The sequence below is a fragment of the Pristis pectinata genome, chromosome 17 (assembly GCF_009764475.1).
Source record: "Pristis pectinata isolate sPriPec2 chromosome 17, sPriPec2.1.pri, whole genome shotgun sequence".
NCBI classification, from domain to species: Eukaryota; Metazoa; Chordata; class Chondrichthyes; order Rhinopristiformes; family Pristidae; genus Pristis; species Pristis pectinata.
In genome coordinates this window covers 5,579,259-5,596,251 of record NC_067421.1, presented here as the reverse complement: position 1 = coordinate 5,596,251, position 16,993 = coordinate 5,579,259, and the positions used below count along the sequence as shown (strand labels likewise).

At 48.6% G+C, this 16,993-nt stretch overlaps 1 protein-coding gene across 2 annotated transcripts in view; it reads right to left on the bottom strand.

Moving 5' to 3' along the window:
• Positions 1-6,389: 6,389 nt before the first annotated feature.
• The window catches only part of LOC127579338 (coiled-coil domain-containing protein 74B-like), a 35,695-nt gene continuing 25,091 nt past the window's right edge, over positions 6,390-16,993 (bottom strand). For both annotated transcript variants that reach the window (XM_052032070.1, XM_052032071.1), the window contains exons 7-10: positions 14,652-14,865; positions 11,762-11,862; positions 10,263-10,319; positions 6,390-6,659 (exon numbers count right to left, since the gene is read on the bottom strand). In XM_052032070.1, the coding sequence (XP_051888030.1) occupies positions 6,524-6,659; positions 10,263-10,319; positions 11,762-11,862; positions 14,652-14,865 (508 nt within the window). In that variant the 3' untranslated portion in view covers positions 6,390-6,523. The remainder of the gene's footprint in view (positions 6,660-10,262; positions 10,320-11,761; positions 11,863-14,651; positions 14,866-16,993) is intronic.

Genomic DNA, 16,993 nt, shown 5'->3' with positions numbered 1-16,993 from the left:
AATACTCCAAGTGGGGTCTGACCAGGGCCTATATAGCTGCAACAATACCTCTCGGCTCCAAAGTTCAATTCCCCAATTGATGAAGGACAATACACCACATGCCTTCTTAACCACAGTCAACCTGCGCAGCAGCTTTGAGCGTCCTATGGACTCAGACCCCAAGATCTCTCTGATCCTCCACACCGCCAAGAGTCCTACCATTAATACTGTATTCTGCCAACATATTTGACCTACCAAAATGAACCACTTCACACTTATCTGGGTTGAACTGCATCTGCCACTTGTCAGCCCAACTCTGCACCCTATCTATGTCCCTCTGTGACAGCCCTCCAAACTATCCACAACACCCCCAACCTTCGTGTCATCCGTAAACTTACTAACCCACCCCTCCACTTCCTCATCCAGGTTGTTTATAAAAATCACAGAGTAAGGGTCCCAGCACAGATCCCTGAGGTACACCACTGGTCACTGACCTCCACACAGAATATAACCCTTCAACAACCACTCTTTGCCTTCTGTGGGCCAGCCAGTTCTGGATCCACAATGCAATGTCCCCTTGGATCCCATGCCCCATAGTAATGTCCCCATTCTGTGGGGTTAATTACAGGGATCGTGTCCCCAATCTGTGGGGTTAATTACAGGGGTCGTGTCCCCAATCTGTGGGTTAATTACAGGGATCGTGTCCCCAATCTGTGGGGTTAATTACAGGGGTCGTGTCCCCATTCTGTGGGATTAATTACTGGGGTCGTGTCCCCATTCTGTGGGATTAATTACTGGGGTCGTGTCCCCATTCTGTGGGTTAATTACAGGGGTTGTGACCTCATTTTGTGGGGTGAATTTTAGGGGTCGTAACCCCATTCTCTGGTGTTAATTACCGGCGCCATCCCCATTCTGTGGGGCAATTACAGACACTGCATCTGCCACTTCTCAGCCCGGGTCTGCATTCTATCAATGTCCTGTTGTAATCTACAGCAACCTTCTACACTATCCACAACACCACCAACCTTTGTGTCATCTCCAAACTTACTAACCCACCCTTCCACATCCTCATCCAAGTCATTTATAAACCACAAAGAGCAGGGGTTCCAGAACAGATCCCTGCGGAACACCACTGGTCACCGACCTCCAGGCAGAATACACTCCATCTACCACCACCCTTCTATGGGCGAGCCAATACTGAATCAACACAGCCAAGTTTTCCTGGATCCCATGTCTGCTGGCTTTCTGAATGAGCCTTCCATGAGGAACCTTATCAAACACCTTCCTAAAATCCACGTCCACCACATCCACTGCTCTACCTTCATAGAAGGCTGAGCAATGTAGAAAGCTGTATAGAAGGCTATGGAGCTAATGTGGGCAAGTGGGATTAGTGTCAGGAGGTACAGCGGATGGTGGGCACATGTACACATTCTGCCACTTCACTGCTGCTACACAGAACCACACAACTCCCACTGACCTCAACTCCCACTCCATTGTTTAATTCCACCAGAGTCCCCACCAGCTGCTTGCATCTTGTTCCATTCAGTGAAGTGATTTCATCCTTAACCACCAGGGATGCCACTCCTACCCCAACACGTTCCCTTTGCTTGAAGCTGTAATGAACGTTGTATCTGAGGATTTATTTAGTTACTAGTTCAGGGCCATGCGCCCAATGCCACACTGGACCATGTCAACCATTGAAGCTGACCACCACCTACAGACCAGCTCCCTAGCTGGCACAGGGCATCTGATGGGTTCGTAACTGGTCATTTGACCATTACTATTCACCCAGCTGTGGCGAGGGATTTGAACTCATTACTGCCCACTGCTCTGGTCTCATCACCGCCATTTTTTCACCAGCGAGAACTGAACTACATGATGCAAACTACAAGGGGAGCAAGTGTTAGAGACGCACGTGATGTGAATATCGCTGTGGCTGGAGTACTTCACATTTAAAACTTGAATTTTTCTGATTTAACTAAAAAAAACCCCAAAGACCCAATGGGAAAAATAATTCTTTATTTTTTCACCAATAAAACTTCAACACAACTGACAGTGTAACTGACCTGGAGCTGTGCTGGGCCATGACACATGGGGCAGTAAACAAAGATCTGCCGTCTTCACTTAAAGGGGATGAAACGAAGTGCCAGCAGCTGGTGCTGACTTCATGGTGGAATTAAATCAAGTTACAGTCAGTGGGAGTTGTGTGTGGATCCCCCCTGTAGCCACAATGAGGTGATGCAGAATGCAGAGCCACATCACCCTCTGTGGCTGTTACTGCAACTTGGTTACACATGGAGACCGAATGCTTCTTTAATGACTAAAATTGAGCAATCTCGCCGAGTGTTAACAGAATCTGAGAAACCCACCCTACACATAACCAAAGACAAAACCCAATGATCCCAAAGCTCTCTGCATAATTGCCCAGCCTTCGTCGACGTTGGATACACTGGACTTTACCCAGCCCTGTAGATGGAGTCAGATGCAACGACAGCAAGTGTTAGCACTGCTCAGGAGCACTAGGGCACTGTGCACAGTCACACTGTGAGCTGTGCTGAACTCGGGGTGGCTGCGTGGGTTATTGTTCACTGCAGTAGTTACAGAACCTGCACTGTACTGCAGTCAGCATTAGAACATACACTTTGGCAGTTTCGTTTTCGGGTCGTTTCAGTGCACTTTGGACTTCGGAGCAGCTAAGTTTTTTTCCTCTAATCGGGAATAGCAGGGCAAGACTACGCAGGTGTGTGACGTAAGCGGTTAGCACGTGGGCAGTTTCAAAAGCAAACCACCATATCCAGCGGGCAGCGGAGTGAGAGGGAGCAGAGTGATTGGGCTTTGGCTCAAGGGGCTTAGACGTAATGGGGCGAGGTGAGGTAGGTGACGAGTAAAGGAAGTAGAATGAGTGCAGTTTTCTGTGCTCGGTGTCAGATGTGGGAGGTCCTGGAGTCTCCCAGCCTTCACGATGACCACATCTGCACCCGGTGTGTCGAGCTGCAGCTCCTGAGGGACCGTGTTAGGGAACTGGAGATGCAGCTCGATGACCTTCATCTTCTGGTCAGGGAGAGTGAGGAGACGAGAGAGAGGAGTTATAGGCAGGTGGTCACACCAGGACCATCGGAATCAGGCAATTGGGTCACAGGAAGGGGAAGAGTCAGGTATTAGAGAGTACCCCTGTGGCTGTACCCCTTGACAATAAGTACTCCTGCTTGAATACTGTTGGGGGAGACAGCCTACCTGGGGGAAGCAACAGTGATAGTGTCTCTGGCACAGAGTCCGGCCCTGTGGCTCAGAAGGGTAGGGAAGGAGAGAGGAGGGCACTAGTGATGGGGGACTCTATAGTTAGGGGGGCAGACAGGCGATTCTGTGGACACAGGAAGGAAACTCGGAAGGTAGTTTGCCTCCCAGGTGCCAGGGTCCGGGATGTTTCAGATCACGTCCAAGATATCCTACAGAAGGAGGGAGAACAGCCAGAGGTCGTGGTACATACAGGAAAAGGGAAGAGGTCCTGAAAAAAGACTATAGGGAGTTAGGAAGGAAGTTGAGAAGCAGGACCACAAAGGTAGTAATTTCAGGATTACTGCCTGTGCCACACGACAGTGAGTATAGGAACAGAATGAGGTGGAGGTTAAATGTGTGGCTGAGGGATTGGAGTGAGGGGCACGGATTCAGATTTCTGGATCACTGGGGCCTCTTTTGGGGCAGGTATGACCTGTACAAAGAGGATGGGTTGCACTTTAATCCCAGGGGGACAAATATCTTGGCGGGGAGGTTTGCTAAGGCTACTGGGGGGAGTTTAAACTAGAATTGTTGGGGAGTGGGATCCGAACTGGAGAGACTGGGGAAGAGGTGTTTGGCTCTCAAATAGAGAAAGCTTGAGAGGGAGGACAGGCAGGTGATAGAGAAGGGACATGTTCAGACAGGCTTGAGATGTGTCTATTTTAACGCAAGGAGTGTTGTGAACAAGGCGGATGAGCTTAGAGCTTGGATCGATACTTGGAGCTACGATGTGGTGGCCATTACGGAGACTTGGATGGCTCAGGGACTGGAGTGGTTGATTCAAGTGCCAGGTTTTAGGTGTTTCAGAAAGGACAGGGAGGGAGGCAAAAGAGGTGGGGGAGTGGCACTGTTGATCAGAGATAGTGTCACGGCTGCAGAAAAGGTGGACGTCATGGAGGGACTGTCTACGGAGTCTCTGTGGGTGGAGGTTAGGAACAGGAAGGGGTCAATTACTTTACTGGGTGTTTTTTATAGGCCGCCCAATAGTGAGAGGGTTATTGAGGAGCAGATAGGGAAGCAGATCCTAGAAAGGTGTGAGAATAACAGAGTTGTTGTGATGGGAGATTTTAATTTCCCAAACATCGATTGGCATCTCCATACAGTGAGGGGTTTAGATGGGGTGGAGTTTGTTAGGTGTGTTCAGGAAGGGTTCTTGACACATTATGTAGATAGACCTACAAGAGGAGAGGCTGTGCTTGATTTGATATTGGGAAATGAACCTGGTCAGGTGTCAGATCTCTCAGTGGGTGAACATTTTGGTGATAGTGATCATAATTCTATCTCCTTCACGTTAGCACTGGAGAGGGATAGGAACAGACAGGCTAGAAAGGTGTTTACTTGGAGTAAAGGGAATTATGAGGCTCTCAGGCAGGAAACTGGAAGATTAAATTGGGAACAGATGTTCTCTGGGAAAAGTACGGAAGATATGTGGCAAATATTCAGGGGATATTTGTGTGGAGCTCTGCACAGACATGTTCCGATGAGACAGGGAAGTTACGAGAGGATACAGGAACCGTGGTGTACGAAGGCTATAATAAATCTAGTCAAATGGAAAAGAAAATCTTACAGAAGGTACAGAGAGCTAGGTAATGTTAGAGATCTGGAGGAGTACAAGGCTAAAAGGAAGGAGTTTAAGAAAGAGATTAGGAGAGCCAGAAGGGGACATGAGAAGGCCTTGGCGGGCAGGATTAAGGAAAACCCCAAGGCGTTCTACAAGTATGTGAAGAGTAAGAGGATGAGATACGAAAGGATAGGGCCTGTCAAGTGCAGCAGTGGGAAAGTGTGTATGGATCCAGAAGAAATAGCAGAGGTACTTAATGAACACTTTACGTCAGTATTCATCACGGATAAAGATCTGGGGGATTGTAGTGGGGACTTGCAGCAGCCTGAAAAGCTTGAGCATGTAGATATTAGAAAAGAGGTGGTGCTGAAACTTTTGGAAAGCATCAAGTTGGATAAGTCGCCGGGGCCGGATGGGATGTACCCCAGGTTGCTGTGGGAGGCGAGGGAGGAGATTGTTGGGCCTCTGACGATGATCTTTGCGTCGTCGATGGAGACGGGAGAGGTTCCAGAGGATTGGAGGGTTGCGGATGTTATTCCCTTATTCAAGATGGGGAGTAGGGATAGCCCAGGAAATTATAGACCAGTGAGTCTTACCTCAGTGGTTGGTAAGCTGATGATCCTGAGAGGCAGGATTTATGAACATTTGGAGAGGTATAATATGATTAGGAATAGTCAGCATGGCTTTGTTAAGGGCAGGGCTGAGAAGTGGCAGATGCAGTTCAACCCAGATAAGTGTGAAGTGGTTCATTTTGGTAGGTCAAATATGTTGGCGGAATATAGTATTAATGGTAGGACTCAGCAGTGTGGAGGATCAGAGGGATCTTGGGGTCTTTATAAGAGCCTTTTGGATAGGTACATGGAGCTGAGCAAAATAGAGGGTGAGCCTAGTAATTTCTAGGGTAGGGACATGTTCAGCACAACTTTGTGGGCTGAAGGGCCTGAACTGTGCTGTAGGTTTTCCATGTTCCTATTACCCCTGTAATTACCTGATAGAATGGGGACACGACCCCTGTAATTAACCCCACAGAATGAGTTCATGACCCCTGTAATTGACCCCACAGAATGGGATCATGACCCCTATAATTAACCCCACAGAATGGGGACACGACCCCTGTAATTAACCCACAGAATGGGGTCACGACCCCTGTAATTAACCCCACAGAATGGGGACACGACCCCTGTAATTAACCCCACAGAATGGGGTCACGACCCCTGTAATTAACCCCACAGAATGGGATCATGACCCCTATAATTAACCCCACAGAATGGGGACACGACCCCTGTAATTAACCCACAGAATGGGGTCACGACCCCTGTAATTAACCCCACAGAATGGGGACACGATCCCTGTACTTTCAGTGTGAGAAAATGAAGGTGTGGCACAGAATTATTCCCTCATCCCCTCAGACGTGGGCTGTGTCTGAGCTGCCACATGCACCAGGTAGGTCCAAGCCGTGCCACTGAGCCCTGACACAGCCGTTGCCTTGTTTACTGGAGCTGTCTGCACTAACACACAAGAAGGCACGTGGGGGTATGTTAAGAAATTTGTTTTAATGCATAGTAAAGCACATTCCCTTATAGAATAAACGCACACAGCCAATCCACCCACAGAACGGTTCACAAGATTGCATGTGCTCTGAGTTTTCAGCAGATCCAGATCCAGTGAGCACCAAGCCGTTTTCCTGTTGGAGACTGAGTGCGAGGTCTACAGCAGAACTTTCCGGTAACGGTTCTTCTGCACAGCCTGCAGTCGCCGCTGCCGCTCTGTGGCTCGGTTCCCCACCGTCTGTTTCAGGGCAGGGAGAACGACTCTGTCTGCTGTGGTCACTGTGGCTTCAGGCCTGCGGAGTGAGGAGGCGTGAGGTTGTGGGTGAAGATGGGGCACACTGCAGCACATGGCTCAGGACCGGCGACACTGCCAACCCTTCCTGAGTACTTCCCCTGTCCAAAGTGTCAGTGTACAGAGCCCGTACAACACAGACACCCCAGCTCCTTCCATCTTCCAGTCCCATCTGTCTCCTGCTGCGTAAGTAGCCACAGCTACAGCCCTGTCACATCCAGACTCAGTCCTCAATATGGGAGTCTTTACTGATAACCTGGATCTCCTGCAGTGTTTCCTGATCTCATTGATTTAACTCAATGAGTGTATCCGCCCCGTGACAGTGTCCTGCACTGTCTCGCCATGGCTCCTACGGAAACTCCAATTTCCTTTGCATTCACAATTCAACAGGGAAAGGAAATAGCTCCAAAAATACCAGGTGCTCCGTGCTGGGGGAGGCAAGTGAAGCCTTGGAAAGACTGGCTGCTTGCGTACGTTAGGGTGAAGCACAATTATCTCGGTGATGTGGGGAAGATAAATCACTGGAGTTGTCAGTGTTGTGGGAGGTCGGTCTGAGAGAGAGCACTGCCCGGCCCTGCACTGGCCTTCGCTACCCCAGGGGCAGTGAGGAGAGGTGAACTGTGCAATTGTTCCATCCCCATATGCTAGGGGCCTTCAGCAGACTTTGTCTAAGGCCAGTGTATCATTCCTCTCTCTCCCAGTCTGTGGAATCATTCCAAAATCAGGGAATTCTGGAAGACTGAAAACATCCAAGATGTCTGTACTTAGCCCAGATGTTATAACACTTGGCTCTGGACCCATTAATGGGATTCAGTCCCACTAATTTCACGGGGACTATTCCTCTACTAATATAGTATTGCTTCATGTATTCTTAATCTCTTTAAGTTAATCATTCTCACTCAGCCCTTGGTTTCCAGTACTTAGATTCACAGAGTCACACAGCACGGAAACAGACCCTTTGACCCAACTCGTCCATGCCAACTGTGCTGCCCAGCGAGCGAGTCCCATCTGCCCGCGTTTGGCCCATGGCCCTCTAAACCCCTCCTATCTGTGTACTGATCTAGATGGCTTTTAAATTATTGCTATGTGCCCGCCTCAACCACTACTTCTGGCAGCTCATTCCAAATACGCACCACCCTTTGTGTGAAGAAGCTGCCCATGATGTCCCTTTTAAATCTCTCGCCCCGATCTTAAACCTCTGCCCTCTTATTTTTAGCTCCCCCTCCCTGGGAGAACGACTGTGTGCTTTCGCCATGTCTATGCCCCCCATGGAGGAACCTGTCTGGACAGATTTTCTGTCTCCTACCATTTTTTCGTTATTGAGGGTATGTGTGTTAAAGCTGATCTTGAGTTTCGCTTGAGAAGGTGATGATAGGGTGTGTGCAGCCCTCGTAGTGAAGGTGCACCACAGGCCACTTCAGGGAGTGCAACATAACCCGATGGAGGCGGCTCTGGATTGGGTGGCTGGGAGGCTGCCCTCCCTCCCTGCGCATTGCGGTAAGTCTGAAATTTCACGGTCACTGTTACTTGGTTTCAACATTCCAGGTTTATCTATTTCATTAATAGTTTAGACTGGCCCTGCCTTTACGTTCCCAGAGCATTAACCTGGACTGCCAGCCCAGTAACATAACCACCATGCTGCACTTCACCAGCCGCCTCTCTGCCCTTTCCTTGTTTATTCTTATTCTCTGCCATTCCACATTCCCACGGGAGTGTTCACAATCCGCCTACGTCCACGGCTACTGTACTCCGATATCTCCCTTTGCTCTCTCACCAATGCCTCGGTCATCCTTTGGACAACTCTACAGTTCTTCTGATGCCCAGGTTTACCACTCATTGTGGCGACACTCTCACCCTGGGTTTGGGCAATCCCTTTAGGGAGTGAACATCTGTTGCACATTTTGAATTATTTAAGTGTTTTCCATCCCTCATACTGATGTCGTTTGGTTTGTTCATATTCGTAACCCGGTAACTTCCTATTGCTCTAACTTGCTGTGAAATTCTTTAATATGACAGGACTTCTTCAGGCATTCTGTGGGATTACTAATTCATCCTCCTCACTGCAAATTACTGGACGTAAAATAGGCCATGATCTAGTTAGTTCTTGGACACACAAGAACATAGGAGCAGGAGGAGGCCACTCAGCCCCTCAAGCCTGACCCACCATCCGGTACGATCATGACTGATCTATGCTGGCCTCAACTCCCATTCTGTGTCAACTCCCCACAACCCTCAGCTCCTCGATCTTTCAAATACTTATCTATCTCTACCTCTAGTGTACCAAATGATCTGGTCTCCACCACCTCTGGGGCAGGGAGTTCCAGAAATTCACCTCCCTCTGACACAAGAAGTTTCTATGCACCTATTTTAAGAACCAATTCTACAGTTTTGGTTTGCCCAGTCTATGTAAGTGAAGTCAAATTCTGGTAGGACACACAGAGTAAGTGGCAGAGGCCTTAGGAGTGTTGATATACAGAGAGACCTTGGGGTGCAAGTCCAGAGCTCCCTGAAAGTGGTGACACAGGTGGATGGGGTAGTGCAAAAGGCATTTGGTACGTATGTCTTCACAGGCCAAGGCATTGAGCATAAGAGTTAGGATGTCATGTTGCAGTTGTTAAACCGCACTTGGTTAGACCGCACTTGGAGTACCGTGTACAGTTCCGGTCACCACACTATAGGAAGGACATGGTAGCAGGGAGTATGCAGTATCCGTGGGCACCCTGGTCGAGTTCTGCGCTCGGTGGGCCCTTCAGGGGATCACGTGTGTCGTGGACGGTGAGAATGCGTTTCTTCTCTGAAGTGTTGTGTGTGCATTCAGCAGGTGTTAGTTAGTGCTATTGCTGTAGTTATGTAGATGCTTAGTTTTCTTCTCTTTCTGTATTAGTTGTAGTGTTTTGACACTGGTTGTCCTTTTGTAGTGCTTTTAGCTAATAAACTTTTATATAAAAAAAGGACATGGTAGCAATAGAGAGAGTGCAGATTTCCCCAGGGTGTTGCCTGGAATGGAGGGCTGTAGTTGTAAGGAGAGATTGGACGGGCTGGCTTTGTTCTCGATGTAATGTAGGAAGCTGAGGGGTGACCTTACAGAGGTCGATTAAAAAGGGCAAAGATAGGGTGGGCAGTCAGAACCTTTCTCCCAGAGCAGGGGAGTCTTGAAAGAGGGCACAGGTTTGAGATGAGAGGGGAGAAATCTAAAGGAGATCTGAGGAGCAGGTTCTTCATCACAGGGTGGTGGGTATCTGGAACGAGCTGCCAGAGGAGGTGGTGGAGGCAGGTACAATGACTTTTGTATAGGGACTTGAATGGGAAAGGAGCAGAGGGATGTGGGCCTAATGCAGGTTAATGGGATTAGCACAGACAGACAGCACGGTTGGCATGGACGAAGTGGGTAAAAAGGGCCCGTTTCTGTGCTGTGTGATTCCATGAAAGACATCCCCGTGATTATTTCTGTTATCTGCACATCAACTTATAATCGGCCCAACACTGCCAGGGGGTCTTTAAACTACCCCTCCTGATGTGTTCTACCCTTGTTCCAGCTAGACTCCACTGTCTGCCAGTTTAGATCAAGGACTGCAGGTACAGCCACAACACTCAGTGAACTTACAGCTTTCTAGCTGGCTCTTTCAAAGGCACTCGGGGCAGTTGCACGATGTCCTGTTCCCTGGGAGGGAAAAATCCACAAAGTTAAACCGTGCCTCCGAACGTTGCTCACACCTCAACAGTACTCCACAGAGCAACTCTTCAGCTGAGGGAAAATGATCTTAGTTTTTGGTTTTACACACCATGTGACAAATACTGACCGGGATTAAAACAGAACCTGCTGGAAACACTCAGCAGGTCAGGCAGCATCTGTGGAGAGAAAAACAGAGTCAATGATTGAGGTCCAAGACCTTTCATCAAAAGACCAGTTAGTTTTAAGTAGCAGAGAGAGTGGTCAGGGGTGATGGTCAGGACAAAGGGAAGATCTGTGATGTCAGGCAGGAGATCTAGCTTCCACCGAGCTGTCTGGTCGATGGATTTAGTGAGGGAAACAGAGGGACAATAAAACTGTGAGATATCGGCCAGAGCCGTGGCTGAGATCTGAAAGCAGAGGAAGAATATTGGAAATGCAGCCGATCAGGTAGCGTCTGTGGAGAGAGGTAGTGTCACAGGTTGTCAGCTTCCTTTTCTAGTTTCCGGTGTCAGCCACAGCTTTGACCTGCACTTTACACCGTGTTTTCTCTCCCTTAACAACCAGGCGGCTCCATAACACCGGAATCACTGTGGCAACCCTGGGCTTGCCCTATCGGAGATATTCCCTTTGTCTATTCACACCATCCCCTCACCATCTCAGCTATTTAAAACCAACGGATTTCCACTTTCTCAGCTCTGATGAAAGGTCTTTGACCTAAAACATTAACTGTTTCTTTCCTCCTACAGATGCTGCCTGACCTGCTGAGTGTTTCCAGCACTCTCCGCAGATTCCCAGCATGTAGATGTTGATTTTCAATCACCTGACAGGAAGAGCTGACATTGAGGACACCCATGGGGCTCCTGTGCTTAGGACTGTGTTCTGTAGAGTAAAGCAAGGTGTCGTTAACTCCCCATCCACCATCACTAAACGCCCTACAGATCTGTGAACTTCAAGCGTTTGTTGTTCTCTGATGACCTTCCCATCTCACGGATGTCAAACTCTACTCTGTCAGACATCACCCTGAGTACTTGTAAATCTCTTGACAAGGAGCACTCGTCCCTTCCTGGAGAATTCCCGGCTCTCCATGCTCCCCCACCAAACACGTGTTGGTATTGATTCCCCAGCAGAGGGGTGCTGTGGGCTGCAGAGAACAGGGGTGAATCTTGCAGTGAAACCCACAGCCAGCCAGGCATTCGAGGGTGTTGTGAGGATGGCTAAAGGCTTTTAATGGCCTGAAATGTTGACAACCCTCTGGTTTATAGTGTTCATCACAACATGCTTACAAATGGAAAGGATTGGGAACTTACTCATCAAGTACAAGAACTCTAGTCCATATGTTAATTCATAGTTGCTCAATTGAGTCCCTCTTATACCCAGTACAGTTACAAAACAGTTATTATAATTTCCGATAGACTGTGACAAACACTCACTGACTCAGCTCAGCTAGGTAAGCCTTGGCGAGGAGGTAAGCATCCGGAGTCCATTTGTTGCAGTATAACAGATCTTTCAAACTTGTCCTCAGGCGTAGGAGCTATGGGAGACCATTGGATACATGTTACAGGGGGAGTGTTTATTCGTTCCCTGCCCCTGGAAGACAGGTGTCTTCCAACGGACAGCATCAGTAACCCAGCAGGGGGGGTGGGGGGGTGTGGGTGGGGTGTGCCCAACGTCAAGTTCTGCTATTGGAATTAGGTCAGTGAGGCCACACGGACTAATGCGATTCAAACATAACAAGGGTCCCAAAGACACACTTAGAAGACTCATTTTAGTTGGATCATTCTATTCCCGGTCCCACTGGTGATGTCGGCTGCAGATGCAAAACAACTGGATGTCAGTTGACGAGGTAGAGGAGCTGGTAATTCTCCGGGAAGAGATGCTGTGCACTTGTGAGAGTGGAGCACTGGGATGAGCTGCCTCTCCCGTGGAAGAATCTCCTGCTTACACTCCCGGCTCGGTGTCACACAGAGTGCTCCAGGGCAAGGTATCGGAAGGCTACCACCTCCAAAGTGCTGTATCCCAACGACAGAGGGGAGTGGCAAGGAGGAGGGCCAGAGGGAAATCATGAATCAACTAATTCACTACAGTGCCTGCCACAGTCCCTCACAGTAATGTTAGCCGGGAGTCACGGTCAGGCTGTGTTTGGAACTCTCAGGCTGGCTGACGTTATATGCCATTGCTTTATGTTCCTGACACCACCGAGTATTCAAAATAAACAATGCATGTTGTTCTCCTGTATCACACTGTACAACTGCACAAGGTACAGCTCTGCTCACGACCCCCCAGACAATGAAGGGCCCAAGCCTGTCTGCATGCAGCAAGACATGGACGGCACTCAGACGTGACCGGATGAGGAGACAGAACCTTTGCACACACGTCAGATAATCTAACGTCTAACGTACCTCCCTTGACATTCAGTGATAGTACACCAGCAAGTCCCCATCATCTGCCTGCGCTGTGGGTGAAGGGATCACCATTGAGAACATAGAACAGTACAGCACAGAACAGGCCCTTCGGCCCACAATGTTGTGCTGACATAGCTAATCCCTCCTACCTACAGAATGCCCATATCCCTCTATTTTTCTCTCATTCATGTGCCCATCCAAGCCCCTCTTAAAAGTCCCCAGTGAATTTGCATCCACCACCCTCTCAGTAAAAAATATACCCCTCACGTCTGTTCTGAACCTACCCCCTCTCACCTTAAATACATGCCCTCTGGTATTGGATCGCTCAATAATGGGAAGAAGATATTGCTTGTCCACCCTATCTAAGCCCCTCATAATTTTATACACCTCCAACAGATCACCCCTCAGCCTCCACCGCTCCAGAGAAAAGAGCCCAAGTTTGTCCAGCCTCTCCTGATAGCACATGCCCTCTAATCCAGGCAGCATCCTGGTAAACCTCTTCTGCACCCTCTCTAAAGCCTCGACATCCTTCCTATAGTGAGGTGACCAGAATTGCACACGATACTCTAAATGCAGCCTAACCAGAGTTCTATAGAGATGCAACATAACTTCTTGACTCCTCTACTCAATACCCCAATTAATAAATGCAAGCATTCCATAAGCCTTCTTATGGAGTAGCCACTTTCAATGAGTCATGGACTTGCACCCCAAGGTCTCTCTGCTCTTCAACACTGTTAAGGGTCTTGCCCTTTAGAGTGTACTGCCTCTTGACATTAGTCCTACCAAGGTGCAACACCTCACAGTTATCAGGGTTAAACTCCATCTGCCACTTCTCTGCCCACATCTGCAGCTGATCTATATCACGGGAGTACACAGCTCCCAAGTCTTTCCACCATCTACAAGGCCCATCAGGAGTGTGTTGGAACAGTCTTCCTTTGTTGGAGTGAGTGCAGCTGCAACGATACTCAGAAAGCTTGACAACATCCAAGACAAAGCAGCCCATTTGACTGGCACCCACACACCAAACTGAACATGGCTCCTTTTACCACTGACATACGCCAGCTACGGTGTGTACCATTCACCAAATGCACTGCAGCAACTTGCACCTTTGACAGCAGGTCTCCACCGCTGGAGATCAGAGCAACAAGTACGCGCTGACTGTCCCCACAGATTCCCCTCCAATGCACACACCATCCTCTCTTGGAAATATACAACTGGTCCTTCACCGTCACTGTGTCGCAGCTCTCTCAGGGACTGAGAGTTTTCACCACATGCACTGCAGAGATCAGAAGGCAGTTTGGCGTCACCTTTTAAGGGAGATTAGGGGTAACCAATAAACACTGGACTAGCCACTGACACCCACACAAATAAACCTTTGATAGGTAGACATAATATGTCAAGCATGGAAGTGGGAGATATGTTTGTGAAGAATTTCAGATAGTGAATAATTTGTGAATGACTGTTGATCTAATACACTTATAAACATTCATCAGTAAAGGACTGCAATCGACAGCCAGCCTGGAGCCAGGGAGACCGGCTCTAATGCCCAGCTTGGTGGGGGACTGTGATCAAACAAGGATGAAAATCACAATGGTGCTGGAGGAACTCAGCAGGCCAGGCAGCATCCGTGGAGAAAAGCAGGCGGTCAACGATCCGGGTCAGGACCCTTCCTTGGGACTACCACCCCCTGCTCCTCCCACCCGCTTCCTCCCCGGGGCTGCCCTCTCCCCAGCCTGTGATCAAACAAGGAGTGGCCAAGGCACAAGTGCAGAGAGTGAGTGCAGGAGGGCCCCTCTTGTTTTGCTGCATTGAGAAGAAAACCGAGTTTGTTTCATTTACTCATCAAATGGTGGGCTGGTATTAACCCTGGAGCCTTGCTGAGGTACAAAGCCCTCGATGATGAACACAGCATTCTTACCTCCTGAGACTGCAGGCTGCTGGTGTTGTGCAAGTGTCGGACAATGACTGCGCATTCCTGCAGTGTTGGAGCCCGCGGTGACCCAGAAGGATTAACCTGGATCAGAAGGGGTGTGAGAGATGTGATGAGCATCTGGGCCTTGTCCAATTCTGGGTGAAGAGTCAGCACGGGTAAAGCCGCACAAGCTTGTTGGGAGAGTGCCGTCCCATTGCACCTACAACAGACAGATCTGTGTTGGTGTGAAGCACTATTTAGTACATTCTCATATTTGCTCTGCAGGCTTCAAGGAAGATAATAACTTGGAAGCAGGGAGCGTATGTTCAACGTTGCCCATTAATCCACAGGTACCAGGGTTCAATCGAATCCGATGGGATGAAACCTCAACTCTAGCTTGCTGCAGATGTCCGTGACTTTAACTCGGTCTCAATCCTGTGCTTAATGGGCACATAGCAAAAGATAGGCCTGCACTTGGATACATCCAAAGGAAAAGATAAAGAATGCTGGTGAGATGGTGTAGGATTCCTGAGGAACTGGGACTCTATTTGTGGGACAGCCGACCTTTACAAGACACAACAGAAAGGACCAATATCCTTGTGGGGTGGGTGGGGGGAGGGAAATTTAGCACAACGCTGTTGTTGGAAAACTCTGATAATCCAGCATGTTCAGGACTTTGGTGGTACCAGACCAGCAGATCTTACGGACTATTGGATGTAAGGCTCCGACACACTTCTATTTCACTTTCTTTGATGTTGGGCAGTACTGTAATAAATGTTCCAGTGAACCAGGTCAGCTTATAGACAGGACAGGAACTGGGGTTTTGGCGAAAGGAAAAGGAGTGTGGTAAAATTACCTGGTGAACAGACACTAATCCGTTGGGATTCCTGAATAGATGGACGGCAGGTTATTCAAGCTGTGTTTCAGTCAGGTGACTACCCACATACCTCACAATAACGTTAAGAGTCACAGTCACAGTTTGGCCTGAGAGCGGAATCAGAAGACAGTAAAGCTAAGATGGAAGTAATCAGCAAGGAAATGGCAAAGTGCAGGGCAACACCTCAGAGAGTAGCAGCAGGGGGCCGAGCGTACCAGCAAATGGAGATCGAGAGGAAAAATTATGAGAAAATCAAAGGCAAAAGAAGTAGAGAGATCAGCACAAGAGATTTTACCAGGGTGTATGAGAATGTAAATTAGATCACTAAATTCAATTAATATGCATTTTTGTGAATGCGCAAAGTGTGGCAAATGATGTTGGTGAACTACAGGCACAGAGCCACGTGGGAATACAATGTAATGTCAACAACAGAAACTTGGCTCAGAGTGGGGTGCACTAGGCATTAAATATTTCTGGGTACAAAGAGATACAGAGGAGCAAATATGCAAGGAGGTTACTGAGAAGTGCAAAAAGCACAGAGCTGTCATAATGGGGGGCTTTAGTCAATGTGAAACTGGCAATGGGAAGAGCAGAGAGTTTCTAAACTGTGCCCAGGTTTAATTTTCTAGAACAGGGTGTTGCTGCTCCAGTGAGCAAGGAGGCACTGCTGGATCTGGTTCCAGGGAATGACTGTCAAGTACACCAAGATCTGGCAGGGCAGCATTCAGGAGGTGGCGATGACAACATCTTAAGTTAGTTGTAGGAAAGGAGCAGGAGTAATCCAAGACAAACATAATGAATTAGAGAAGGCTAATTTCATGGGATGAGTGTGGATCAGATGAATTGGAACCAAAGATTGGCAGAAAGATCCAGCAGAATTTTATAGGGATGAGGGACTAGGATTACAAGGATGGATTAAAGAGGCAGGGACCGTTTTCTTTGGAAAAGAGAATTAGTAAGGGGAGAATTTAGTGAGGGGAGATCTGACAGAAGCATATAAAATGATGAAGAGTCCGGATAGTGGTCCCACTGGTGGAGGGATTGAGGACCAGAGGTTTTAGTGGAGAGAATTAGGAGTGACATGAGGAAAAAGCATTTTTCCGCAGTGTGTGGATGGAACCGGGACTGTCTGCAGGTTCCATTGTGATCTTCCAGAGGGAGTGGGGAAAATTTGCAAGGCTGTGGAGAAGGGCCTCAGGCGGAACTCGAGTTGCCCTGTGGAGCACTCTGTAACCATTACATGACGATAAGATTCAATGGTGCCGCTCGGACTCACCTCATGCACAGTGAAGCCCCCTCCAGACCACCCAACCTCAGGGACACCTACTAATGTTCTCTGGGCGAGGCAGGGCAGGGCAGGGCCATGGACAGGGGTAAGGCTGCCCAAACTCATTCCACAGTGGACCCTTGTAGCCCAGGTTGGATAGAAGATTCACAAGTCACTCTGGAACTGGAGGTAACACCAGACCCC